At 38.5% G+C, this 13,935-nt stretch overlaps 1 protein-coding gene across 21 annotated transcripts in view; it reads left to right on the top strand.

The window, feature by feature from the left end:
• baz2ba (bromodomain adjacent to zinc finger domain, 2Ba) overlaps positions 1–12,212 on the top strand; it is a 103,290-nt gene extending 91,078 nt beyond the window's left edge. For 16 of the 21 annotated variants that reach the window (XM_048200665.1, XM_048200663.1, XM_048200661.1 and 13 more), the window contains 13 exons: positions 147–375; positions 501–563; positions 2,226–2,370; positions 2,468–3,249; positions 4,989–5,256; positions 5,424–5,579; positions 6,775–6,935; positions 7,026–7,327; positions 7,842–7,977; positions 8,063–8,209; positions 8,718–9,004; positions 9,095–9,238; positions 10,715–12,212. In XM_048200665.1, the coding sequence (XP_048056622.1) occupies positions 147–375; positions 501–563; positions 2,226–2,370; positions 2,468–3,249; positions 4,989–5,256; positions 5,424–5,579; positions 6,775–6,935; positions 7,026–7,327; positions 7,842–7,977; positions 8,063–8,209; positions 8,718–9,004; positions 9,095–9,238; positions 10,715–10,871 (2,977 nt within the window). In that variant the 3' untranslated portion in view covers positions 10,872–12,212. The remainder of the gene's footprint in view (positions 1–146; positions 376–500; positions 564–2,225; positions 2,371–2,467; positions 3,250–4,988; positions 5,257–5,423; positions 5,580–6,774; positions 6,936–7,025; positions 7,328–7,841; positions 7,978–8,062; positions 8,210–8,717; positions 9,005–9,094; positions 9,239–10,714) is intronic. The other 5 variants (XM_048200668.1, XM_048200669.1, XM_048200670.1 and 2 more) reach the window with 1 other exon arrangement.
• Positions 12,213–13,935: the final 1,723 nt, after the last annotated feature.

Below are 13,935 nucleotides of genomic sequence, written 5' to 3'. Positions count from 1 at the left end.
CTCACACCTTTGAATCGAGGCATCTACCAGGCATTAAACAGTTTTTACCGACTGCAAAAGATGTGTGTTGAATGTACATCATAACTGCATTCAAATATTAAGGTTCCTTCACTAAGCAATCAGTATTTATGCATGTGTTCATGCAGAATGAAAACAATCTACGCTAAACGGACAGGGAAACGTGAAGCAATCGCAGGAGGCGAGGAGCCTCAGGCTGCGGGCGGCTCTGCCATTGGTCACAAGCGCAAGAGGAAGGCTGGGGATAGTGATGACGACGACGATGAAGATGAGGACAGTGATGACGCAGGGGATGAGGACGATGATGATGAGGAGGAAGAGGCTAAAAAGGGAAAAAAGGTGGAGACGTGTGATGAGGTAACGTTCATTTCGGGTGCATTTTTATTGATTACTTTAATTACCTTTATCAGACATCTTTATATTGACTGAGCCTGTATGTGTATGTGTGTGTGTGTGTGTGTGTGTGTGTGTGTGTGTGTCAGGATGAGGGAGACCCAGCAACAAGTGTTGAAGAGCTAGAGAAACAGATCGAGAAGTTATCAAAGGTAAATTCAAACATCATTATTTTATTTAGGGCTGCATGATTTGGGGAAAACAAATCAAAATTTTCTTATAAAATTTGCAATTGCAATTTAAAATGTGATTTTGTTTAAGATTTTGCTTGTTTTTAGGGCTGCACAGTTTAGCCCAAAATTTTGTGATTATATATCAATATGATAATAATAATAATATTAATGATGATGATAATGTTAATTATAATAATTTATTTAAAATATAAAACAATATATAGTATTAATATTAAAGTAATATTAAACAAAAATAGTAAAAATCATTATTGTCAGTGTTAATTTTGACAGCAAATTTTGATTTAGTCATTTAGTTTTAGTCATATTTTAGTCATCTGAATTGTTTTAGTCAACGAAATATCATAAGATTTCACAAATCCACAGTAGGTTTAGTCAACTAAAATCTAATGGGTTTAGTTCAATTGTAATGCATTAATTATGAATTTCTCTAAAATTTCCGAACCCATTATATACTCCTGGAGAAAACATCTATTACCTGTTAATATAATGATATTAAAGTTTGGACATGCAATACAGACACAGCTTTATCTGCTGTGACATATAACATTATTTATCTTAAAATGAAATAAAACCACTTCTCCTAAAGAACAAAATGGTCTTCTTTTCAATGAATGATATATGTATTCTTTATAACAACTTGTATACATCATTCTTTATTCTCAGACATAATTATTTGTATAAATTAAATATAATAAATCCTTATTAAAGAACAGTGAATGCTTTTCTCTTTGTCTTTTTGTTGTTTGATTAATATTAAGAGCACAGACTGCAGCAGGTTTATTAGGCTGCTGTCACTTTAAGACCGAATACGAGGATCCAATACACTGATGCACATCCAATATTCTCACAACTGTTTACATTTTCTTAAGACATAAACAGCTGTGTTTATGTGAATACATTAATTTTGACATAATGTTGTGTGTGTTTGACCATTCAGACACAAAAGAGAGCTCAATTCAGTACTCGTGTGCTGTCTAGCTTTCTATGTGCGCGGCTGCGTGCTTCGAGTGTGTGCACAGAAAACTGTACTGAATAGAGCTCTCTTTTGTGTTGTCACACTTTTTCAGATATATCCATATGTCTGCTCTACTCTTTCTCACTGATGTTTACATTTTTTAACGTTTTATGAGCATTTTATGCATTTTATTGAAATGTCCCGCAGGGTAGATCAGCGCGTTACAATTCAAATGTGCAATTCAGTTCTGAATGGATCTCTTTCCAAATCGTCCCTCCCTAACATTTTTGGCATGTTTTTATTCATTGACGAAAATGTCAATAGATTTTCGTCATAGTTTTTGTCATTCAAAACTAAAAATTATTTGTCAATGAAATTAACACTGACTATTGTTATAGTAATGGTTTACTATTTCAAAATAAAATCAAGTATTTAAGAAAAATGGTTATAATAATAATTATTAGTATTGTAACTGTAAAATTACAATACTAATATGTCTTAATTTCATCAAGCATTTAATTTGTTTGGAAAACCACAGGGAGCCCTTAAAGCTTCTCTTTTGTTGATGGTTAATAAGCGCTTCTTATTACAAGTTTGGGAAGATGATTGGCGCATGTTGCGTCCAAAATGCACGCGCTCATATGTGTATTTCTGTATGAGTACAGCAGCAGAACCTGATCCGTCGGAAGCTGTTTGAGTCGTCTCATGCCCTGCGGTCCATGTCGTACGGCCAGGACCGGTACCGCCGCAGATACTGGGTCCTCCCGCAGTGTGGAGGGGTTTACATAGAGGGGTTAGAGAGTGGAGAAGGTGAGTCTTATCCATCCATCCATGCATAAATGCATTTGCGTACAGCCACACCATTAATTTCACACTAAATATGTTCTTCAATCTTTCTCTCATGTAGGTCTCGAGGAGTTGGAGAAAGAGCGTGAGAGGTTGAGGAACTTTCCAGTTGTGCAGGTCAAAGAGGAGCCCAAGGAGGAAGTTCTGCAGCATCATCAGCATGAGGAGATACAGGGCGCTGTGAAGGAGGAGGTGAAACAGGAGGAAGAGAAACCCATTGATCCTGATCATGAGGCAAATAAAGAGGTGCGCTCCTCCCCACTCACAGGACTGCAGGAATCAGAGGTTGTGACCACGCCCCCTCAACCGCCAGAGCTCCGCCCCTCACAGAGCCCTCAGTGTCAGGAACTGCCTTGCACACCTGCCGGGGCCAAGGGGCTCTGCCACGCCCACAACGGGTGCCCGGCAACAATCGCCATGGAAACGACATCAGCATCATCTCCAGCTCACTCTCCAACTACCTCTAAGCTGACAGAGGCCAGCAGCCCGAGCGCAGACCACGCAATCCCTCCTCCTCTGCAGCTGGGCATCCCCGCGCACATCCTGCAGCCGCAGCAGCTGACGCAGACTCAGCTCCTGGCCAACGACCAGCTGCTCAAGGTCCTCAGCGAGCGCAGCGGCCACTGGTTCAGCCTGCTGCCTCGCTCGCCCTGCGACGACACTTCCCTCACACAGCCGTCTGCGCACTCGCAGTCCTCGCACAACAGCAACACCCTCAGCACACGACCCAAAACTCCACCTCCACCGTCTACCTCCTCCCCGCACCATCACCTGCTTCCTCTTTCTGCATCTGCAAGCCCTCTGAACCCCTCACCTGCTGGGATCAGCAACCTCAGTTTGCAGGTAATTACCCGTCCTATTTGAAATATATTTCATATTTATAGTGTCCAGCATGATAAAGCTACAAGCAATAAATCTCTTTCATGTTAATGAGCTGCAAACATGTCAATTAATGTGAGACAAGACGTTTTGTTGGTTGCTTGGTTTCTGTTTATTTCGTGTCACGCTGGGTAACTCTGCCCACAGTGAAATCTCATTGGTTTGTTTAAATAAATGGATTCTATTATTATTAGTGTCAGTGCTGATTAATGTAATTCTTTGTAATAGTTTAAACAGAATTAAGCCAGAAAAATGATTAGATACTGAAAGCAAGTGGAAATTGAAATTGTTTTTAAAACCATCTAAAATTTCTGCTAAATTGTGCTCTAAATCAGTAACTCTCAACTTTTTTGAATCCAATATCCCCCTTTGTCCACAACAATATTCAGAGGTCCCCTGAATAAAATATAATTATTGTTTGTAATTTACTGCACTGTAAACCTGAATAAGTTGGCAAAACTAAAAAAAATATGAGGTAATCAGTTACATCAAATTTTTAAGTTAAGAAATTCAATGTTTAAGTAAGCAGAACTGGCAGATGTCAATTTTGTACTCATTCATTTTAATTGCTTTTAACTTGAATTTTTTTTAAAAGTTAATTCATACATTAAACTTAAAATTATCATGTAATCTTAACTTATAATATAAGTTTTTCCGGGGTCGGGAAAGGTCCGCTAGCCGGGATTCGAACTCGGGTTGCCCGAAGCGCAATGGTGCTATATGTAGGCGTGCTGCCCACGATGATATCGGCGCCAACATCTTAAATTTATATTTTTAGTAGTGGAAATTTAGCTAGCTATAACTATATAATTCTGCAAATGCTAATTGATAACACAATGCGTTGATAACCTTAGCATAGCATAGCAATTGCTGAAAGAGTACGGCAAAATAGGACATTTAACATATGGTAACTCCCCAAAAAAAACACATAACAGAAACTCTTCTAAATTGGGATAGGGTTAGCATTAAACACTACTAAATCCCCCACTTAACATTAATATTGCACAAAAAACAAAAACAAAAAAACAAAACATTATATAACACTTAATTTTAGCATTTATTCTCCCTTTCAAGTGTCATGGCAAAGCATGCAGGGAAATATAAATCCCAGCCCAGTTTCAGGTACATTTAAGTTTGTCTAAATTACAAGAAACAAGTTCATAAAACTCAAAACAATGAAACAATTCAGATAACACAAAATGTGTCAGTTTTGTGAACTCAAAAAAAAAAAAAAAAGTTCTAAATACTCATAAACGTTAATTTGATTGAACTTATTTGTTTAATTTGAGTTTGCCCTACTCAAACCAATTAATTATTTTGAGCATTAGGGTTTACAGTGTAGATAAGGATTTAAAAAAAAAAAAAAAAAAGTTTTCTTCTCAATTCTACCTGATAAAATATTTTAGCTTTGGATAAATGTAACAAAAAAAATGTGATTTTATTAATTTCCATGACTTTTCCAGATCTAGAAATGACACTTTTAAATTTAGGCTACCTTATATATCAAGGTTTTTCTATACAGTTGTTGAAAGAGTGAATTAAAATAAGAAATTTCTTATTTAATGCATGTTTTGTCTTATTTTAAATCACCCTTGGAAGTTTGCTGAGGACCCCAGTGGGCCCCAGACCCTATTTGTTGAGTAGCTCTGATCTAAGTGATATTGTTGCTGCTACATCTCATGTATTCTCATTATCTCCCGCAGGTGAAGCCAGGTGGAGCTCTGATTGGTTTGCCTTTGTGCAGCTGGTCCGGTGGGGTCATCAGCCCCAATCTGCCCCTGTGCAGCAGCCCCTTGCACATGTACCCCTCAGTGGAGGGCAGCGCCAGCCCCCTCCTGGCACCCAGCGTCTCAACCAGCAAAAGTGGTTCTCCTGTTCCCACTGGGGAGAAGCTTACCTCTGCTCCTTCTCCAATGGCACTGGACCTTCCCAGAAATCATGACCACCCCGAACCGCTGCCAATACCAGAGGGTGAGTGCTGGTATCATGCACACAAATGCTACTTCACTGAGTTGTTAAATAGTAAAATTGAATTTTTAGTCTGCGAGATTTAACCATAATATTTAGCAACAAATGTGTCATGAGTCTTCTAGTTTTGTTTGGGGTTGTTGATGGTAATGGTTTTGGCTGATTGGCAGACATGCTGCTGGGCTGGTGGAAGGTGACAGACATGGAGGAGCTGAAAGCCCTAGTGAACGCACTCCACAGCAGAGGCATCCGAGAGAGAGCCCTGCAGAAACAGCTGCAGAAATCCATGGAGCTCATCGCACAGACCTGCAACAAGAACCGAGAGGGTGAGCTGAGTGGAAATAACACAGTGTGTCAGTGTGTGTGTGTGTTATCTTACAGATTTAGCCATGGAAACAGTTCAAGCAGACCAAAATAAAACAAGATAGGACCGCCGGAGATGATGTTTATTTATCATTGTTAACACAATTTGACATTCCAGTCATTTAATTCTATTCGGTGTATTGATTTCAATACACACACAAACACACAACAGTCCGCAGCTGGTTTGTGTCATAAAATAATGGAGAAAGTCCTTCATAAGTCATATTTGAACATTATCTTTTAAGTTTTCTACATTAGCCCAAAAAAAAAAAAAAAAAATCCAACAAAATTCACTTTGCAAATACAGTGTGCAATAATATTCTTCCATGTAAACGTTTTATTAATGAATTATTAATTATTATTAATTATTAATAATCATATTTCTTTCTAAATTAAATCCAGGGAAGACTTTTAACAAAACTAAAGTTTTCTTTTAATTTTATAAAACTGAAAGTTCCAGTTCTTGATGCTTGATGATTGTTTAATAGCTGTGTTTTCTTTGCGATAAAGTGTCCGCTTCATCGAACAGATCTGTGTTTCGCTGAGAAACGCCCTTAGCAACATAAACAAGTAAAATACTGACAAAACTGTTCAATGTATTATGTATTTCAGCAAAATTAACTGTTTATTATTTACTTCACCCTTTCTTGCGTTATGTCTGCATCATTTACCTTTAATTTTAAGACCACTTCTTTATTTATTTTATTTTTTTATTTTATTTTATTTACCCTTTCTGGCGTTATGTCTGCGTCATTTACAGACCACTCCTTTTTTTTTTTTTTTTTTTATTTATTTTTTTTTTTTTTAATTTTATTCCATTCCATTCCATTCCATTCCATAAAAGAGGAACTGGATGTATTATAACTGAATACAGTATATTTTTGTATAGGAAATAAATGTGAGCAAATTTAAGCAAATTCTAAATCTGAGGTTTATCAATATAGAATGCAAAAAGTCAATCACAATAACCACAATAAATTATTTTGGCATTTTATTATTTGTCAGTCCTAAATAACATTCATAAAAAGCCCTCTATACCACTGTGCGACTGACTCAGCCGAGCATGCAGTTGTCAAAACGAGCTCAATTCTGCTGTGCTGTGCCTTACGGATGTTATTTCTCCTGGGGTCTTACGGTTGTCTTATTTTTTGTTTGCAGTGGCAGTTATGGAGGTCTCGGAGCTCGACGAGGGCCAGGTTTCCGTGGAGACGCTGCAGGAGTGGTGTGTGGAGGAGCAGGCCATGGAGACTGACATCGCTCTGCTGCAGCAGGTGGAGGAGCTCGAACGCAAAGTCACGTCCGCCAGCCTGCAGGTCAAGGTGAGTGTACCGTTATAATGCTTCCACAAATGCGTTAAATCATTGTTGGAAGTGACAGTTAATATGAGAAATTTCAATGCCTCGCTTCAGGGCTGGACATATCCAGAGCCACAGTCTGAAAGAGAGGACCTAGTCTATTACGAGCACAAGCTCCTCCCCAAGCCCCGCCCTGGGGCGGAGTCTCAAGAGGAGCGCAGCTCGGAGAAGGGCCTGATCCGTCGTCCCAGCAACCCACTGGACATCGCGGTGACGCGATTGGCAGAGCTGGAGCGCCACATCGAGAGAAGGTACCTGCGGAGCCCCTTAGGGACCACCATCCAGATCAAACTGGATAATGTGGGTACAGTCACTGTCCCCGCACCTGCTCCATCCACTAGCGCTGGAGGGGAAGGGTAGGTCATCCAGACTGCCAGCCTTCGTCTCTGCTCCTCCTCATCCCCCCCCCCCCCCCCCCCTCTCCCTCCCCTCTCTCCCTCCCCCTCTCTCTGCTGGCTGGGGCTTCTCTGCTCGTCCGTCCATGCGTTCTCACCCTGGCTCCAGTTTCGGGTTTTGTGTTTGTTTTTTGGTTTCATTTTCCTCTCACTCCCTTGCCTGCACCCTTCCTGTTTTTGGCTGCATGGTTTTAATCAGCAGTGCACAGACGGAGTTTGAAAACGTCAAATCTTGATTTGTATTCTAATACTTCTAAGTGCATGGTACACCACAGCATCCTGTGCTCTCCGTCCTCACGTATATCCACAGATTTGTATGACACTATATAGACTGTATACCTCTGCGTGTGTGTGTGTGTGTGTGTGTGTGTGTGCTATTGAAATCTCAGGTTCTCAGCTACTCAATCTGACACAGACATTAATCTTTAAAATAAACCCCTCACTGATGTGTGTCTTGTGTTTTTGTGTGTTGCAGGGGAGAGGAAGAGATCGCTCCAGGGATGAAGCTGTGGCGGAAGGCACTGAGTGAGGTACGCAGCTCCTCTCAGCTGGCCATGTGTCTGCAGCAGCTGCAGAAATCCATCGCCTGGGAGAGGTCCATCATGAAAGTGGTAAGTGACGCCATAAACTTCACTGTCCATGCATCTACAGTATATGTTGTAGTTTCCTTTCTTACATGTCTGTTTGTGTTTTCAGTACTGTCAGATGTGCCGAAAGGGGGATAATGAAGACCTGCTGTTGCTGTGTGATGGCTGTGATAAGGGGTGTCACACCTATTGCCACAAACCCAAGATAACAAACATCCCAGAGGGAGACTGGTACTGCCCTGCTTGCATCTCCAAGGTAACCGCCTACAGTTCAAATCACCAGGGGTGCAAATGCTCATTTGCTGAGGGGCATGTTTTCAGAGCTATATCTCTAAAATATGTAGATACTTTTTTTTTTCTGGATGGAGCTGGATGAACCAAACTTAACACACAGATTTTATATATATATATATATATATATATATATATATATATATATATATATATATATATATATCACACACACACACACACACACACACACATATTGCATACCCCTTTCTGCACCCCTGCCTATCACATGCAGGATTTAGAACTTAATAATAATAAATAATAGTAGTATGAATAATGATAATAAATAATACATGTGTTTTTGCTTAGTCTTCTCATTATTTCATCAGTGAAAGTGACTACAAGTGCTAATTAGTTGTAATAATTTAGTCTAGCACTTGGAGCAGTGATGTGTTCACTGGCTTATTTGGAGTGTTAAGTGTATTCCTGCATGTTAAATTGTAAATCTGAACTGGTCTTATCCACCATTTCAGGCAAGTGGTCAGTCACCTAAATCTAAGAAGACTCCGAATCGTGCGCCACCAGCCAGTGGAGGAAAAAAGGCAACAGAAGCAGCCAAGAAAAGCAAGAAACAGACGGAGACGTGTGAAGAAGAGGAAGCCACCAGCAGCAACAACAGCACCCCAAAGAAAGCAGCCGCCACCTCCACCCAGGCCAAGAAGAACACCTCCACCCCCCCTGCACCCAAACCAGACAGCCCTGCCTGCGTAAAAAGAGCCAAAACAGCCAGAGACAACAACCGGGACCTGGGCCTCTGCAGGTACCACTCGCAGTCTCTTATTTTCTGTGTGTATTTGTGGATGTAATGTTGGTTTGTATGCAGACCTCATGTACGTTTTGTGCTTCTCAGGATTCTGTTGGCTGAACTGGAACGTCATCAGGACGCCTGGCCCTTCCTCACACCTGTTAACCTTAAATCTGTCCCAGGGTACCGCAAAGTCATTAAAAAACCCATGGACTTCTCCACTATCCGTGAGAAACTCGTCAGCAGCCAGTAAGTGTCTTTCTCTTCCACGTTTAAGTGTCATGAACTTCCTCAGATCAGTTCAGCTCTCACTCAGTTTTGAAAAATGTGAAAAAGTAAAAGATGCAGAGTGGAGGGGAGAAGGGTATGGAAGCCTGATTCCACCAGGGAATAAAAATTCTGACTTTTTTCTTACAATCGCAAGTGTATACCTTGCAATTCTGGCTTTTTTTCTCATGTAATGTTATTATAAAGTTGCAGTTCTGAGAATTAAAGTCAGAAGTGCAAGATATAAATTCACAATTCTGACTTTATAACTCACAATTGATTGTTCACAAAGACCCGCCCCCTTTAGTTACTGTTGCTACGTTCGACAAGCCACACTGCTATCACGTTCTCACGCAGTGAAAAATACATCGCGGAGCAAAGAGGACACTGACAACGTGTCGACAGACAAGACAAAAAAACATGAATGAACATCAGAAGGAATGTTGTTTCAACAACGGAAAGATGTCACTATGCACCATTTTTCAAGTTGTTAATCTACTAACTCACTTGACCAGGGTTGCCAGGTTTTCACAACAAAACCCACCCAATTGCTACTCAAAACTAGCCCAATCACGTTTCAGAGGGGGGTCCTGCGGTAAAAATCACGTTCCGGGGGTAAAATCCATGTTTTTGGAGGGGTTCCCCTGGTAAAATTCGCATTCCAGGGGCTAAATATCATGTTATTTGGGGTCACTTCAACCCGCGGACATGAAAAACAACCAGCAGCAACAGTGTAACAGTAGCCAATTCCACGGAAAACCCACGGACTTGGCAACACTGCCCCTAACTGCTTTGTCGGACAAAATGGCAGATTCAGCGTTATGATTGGTTAGATCGCCTGTCAATCAATCTCCCTGCGAAGGTCATCTCGTTCTGAAATTGAGATATAAACTCGCAATTCTGAGAAAAAAATCTGCTGACAATTCATTTTTTCCTCACAATTGCAGGTTTATATCCACACAAATCTAACTTTTTCCCAGAATTCTGAGATATAAATTTGCAATTGCGAATTATGAAGTCTGAACTGCAAGATACAAACTTGTTCTGAGAAAAAGTCAGAGATAAGTCACAAATAGCTTTTTTATTTCATGGCAGAAACAAGCTTGCATACAAGGGGGCATGATACTTTATTTTTTATGTATCTTTTCCAAAGTATTAACAAAAAATGTTTGTTACCACCAAAATAAATACATAAAATATTAATAAGTACTGTTTATTTATTTATTTATTTATATTTATTTTTTTTACAAAATGATACACTTTACAAATTGACATAATATCCATATCAAGAATTTATAAAAACTTAAATGCCTAAATTAACCATTTTAACATTAAAACGAATAAAACGGTAGCACTGTCCATCATTGCCAACACATCCACATCTGTTAACGCTGTTTCATGATCCTTTAACGAGATGCAGATTCAGTAACCGAGCTGAATTTTCGCTCTGTTCTTCAGATATCAGAATTTAGAGACGTTCATCATCGACGTCAACCTGGTGTTCGACAACTGCGAGAAGTTCAACGAGGACAACTCGGACATCGGCCGGGCCGGGCACAACATGAGGAAGTTCTTTGAGAAGAGGTGGACTGAGCTGCTGAAGCAGACTAACTGAGGTGGTTTCAGACCACGGGCTGTCATTTCAAACCTGCGACCGGGGCTCAGAAGCAGACGAGTCAAAGGCTCTTTCTGCAACCCAGGGCCCATCAGGACCGACCAATCCCACATCAACACCCAAAGAGACACAAGACAGAGGGTGTCTTTGTGCAATACCATTTCCTTCTAGAAAAGAGAAATCGCACTGAAATTTCAACCATCAGAGCTGTACTAAGGAGAAAAAAAATCCCTTTCCACTACTTGTAAATATCTTTTTATTTTGGTTTTGTATTTTTACTTTATGGTTAATATTATAGTGAATGTATTTAATTTTTTTAAATGATTATTTATGACTTAATAAAAGAAAGGTCCACTCTTCATTTTCTATGAAAAGGAAGAAACAGCAAAACTGCTTTAAATCTAATGGAATGTTTATTTGTTTGTGTTTTTCCTCTCCAAATATGAAACAAAGCCAAGAAAAAAAAAAAAAGAAACTGTTTACACTGTTCTGTGCCATGTGGCATCAGAGTATTCAACCCTCTGAAAGTGAACTAACGGCATCACTGTACACACACACACACACACACACACACACACACACACACACACACGCAGACAAGCAGGAGGCACCCATGTGTACATACTGTCTATTAATGTCAATATATTGAGTCTTGTTTGGAATGATGTGTACATATTGTTTCAGACATTGGATATTGTTTATGCCTTAGAATGATTGTAGCAATTAATTTTAGTCTTAAAGTGATTAATAATATACATTTATTGTTTGTACAGTATATACATATCCTCTACAAAACACTGTGGTCTCCTTAATCTTAGTAGTGCCTGCCCTTCAGAACAGGGTATAGGGAAAATAATTTGTTCTTTTTTGTTTTGTTTTGTTTTTGTTTTTTCCCTGTTTTGTAACGTTATTGTTTTCTTATATAAAACACATCAAGGCCTCCACTCGAAGGCATACTGTACGAAACTCATATCTGAACCCATATGAAAACTGTTGGAGTATTCTTCAGTATCCCTGGCCCCAGAGCCGCTCAGAGATGGACAGCAGGCGTTCTGTAACCACATGTGTCTGAGTCTCCCGCGTGCATCGTGGCCCACTGGAGGCAGCTAGAACAGAGTTTTTTTGTACCTGCGTCAGAGTACTTGAAGTTATTTTATTTAAAGATATTGTGGGAAACAAATGGTAGCGTTCTTTTTGTAGGAGCATTATTTTTCACTAGTGTGTGTGTGTGTGTGTGAGAGAGAGAAAGAGAGAGAGTGAGTGAGTGAGTGTGCGAGAGTGCGTTTGTGTGAGTGTGTGGATGTTTGGCACGGACTTATTAAAAGGATGTTTTTAAATCCAGCCAGTGTCTAATGTGTTATTTTATTCATTTTCCCATGGGCAATGGTCTCATTTATTGGTCAGGTTATTAGTATTTTAAAATATGAATGCCATAACTTTTAATCCCCGTTTTATTTGTTTAACCCTTAAACGGGCAGCAAAATAAATAAAATAAATATGATAGAAAATCTATCAATCATTGGATTTTTAAAATCATTGTAAAATATTAATGCAATATACCTTTATTCACCATTTTTTTCAAGTGTTTAACACTTAAATTGGCAGCAAAAATACTAAATAAAATGTAAATAATAATAAAAAAATACTATCAAACTGAACTGCTTTTATCCAACACATTAGGACTCCCAATAATAGTATATATATATATATGTTTTTGTTTTTCTGTGGGAGACAAATATTTAAGAGGATCAAGTGATTTTGTATAAACTCACCCTCTTTATCTTAAAGTAACAGTAGCATTAGTTCACTTTCAAATCAAAATTTCCTGATAATTTATCATCCAAGATGTCCATGTCCTTCTCTCTTTAGTCAAAAAGAAATGAAGGTTTTTGATGAAAACATTCCAGGATTATTCTCCATATAGTGGACTTCAATGGCCTCCAAACAGTTCAAGGTCAAAATTACAGTTTCAGTGCAGCTTCAAAGGGCTCTACATGATCCCAGCCGAGAAATAAGGGTCTTATCTAGAGAAACCATTGCTCATTTTCTAAAAAAGATTAAAATTTTATACATTTTAACCATAAATGCTCACCTTGAACTAGCTCTCTTCTTCTTTTCTATTAGAATTCCGGCAGTGTAGACACTGCTAAGTGTATTACTGCCCTCCTCAGGTCAAAGTTTGATTATCAGGAAATTTTTATTTGAAAGTGAACTAATCCTTTAAGTAAATGATATACACGTATGTGTTGTATATATATATATATATATATATATATATATATATATATACAGTACAGTCCAAAAGTTTGGAACCACTAAGATTTTTAATGTTTTTAAAAGAAGTTTCGTCTGCTCACCAAGGCTACATTTATTTAATTAAAAATACAGTAAAAACAGTAATATTGTGAAATATTATTACAATTTAAAATAACTGTTTTCTATTTGAATATATTTCACAAAGTAATTTATTCCTGTGATGGCAAAGCTGAATTTTCAGCATCATTACTCCAGTCTTCAGTGTCACATGATCCTTCAGAAATCATTCTAATATGATGATCTGCTGCTCAAGAAACATTTAATGTGTACAATTGTACAAAATATTTGTGTACAATATTTTTTTTTCAGGATTATTTGATGAATAGGAAGTTCAAAAGAACAGTGTTTATCTGAAATCTAATCTTTTGTAACATTATAAATGTCTTTACTGCCACTTTTGATTGATTTAATGCATCCTTGCTGAATAAAAGTATTAATTTCTTTAATTTCTTTTCAAAAAAAATAAAAATAAAAATTCTTACTGACCCCAAACTTTTGAACGGTAGTGTATAATGCTACAGAAGCTTTGTATTTCAGATAAATGCTGTTCTTTTGAACTTTCTATTCATCAAGGAATCCTGAAAAAAAAAAGTACACAACTGTTTTCAACATTGAAAATAATCATAAATGTTTCTTGAGCAGCAAATCAGCATATTAGAATGATTTCTGAAGGATCATGTGACACTGACGACTGGAGTAACGATGCTGAAAATTCAGCTTTGCATCACAGGAATAAATTACTTTGTCA

The sequence above is a fragment of the Megalobrama amblycephala genome, linkage group LG8 (assembly GCF_018812025.1).
Source record: "Megalobrama amblycephala isolate DHTTF-2021 linkage group LG8, ASM1881202v1, whole genome shotgun sequence".
Lineage (NCBI taxonomy): Eukaryota > Metazoa > Chordata > Actinopteri > Cypriniformes > Xenocyprididae > Megalobrama > Megalobrama amblycephala.
The sequence above is the reverse complement of the archived record's forward strand: the minus strand, read 5'-3'. Positions and strand labels throughout refer to the sequence as shown.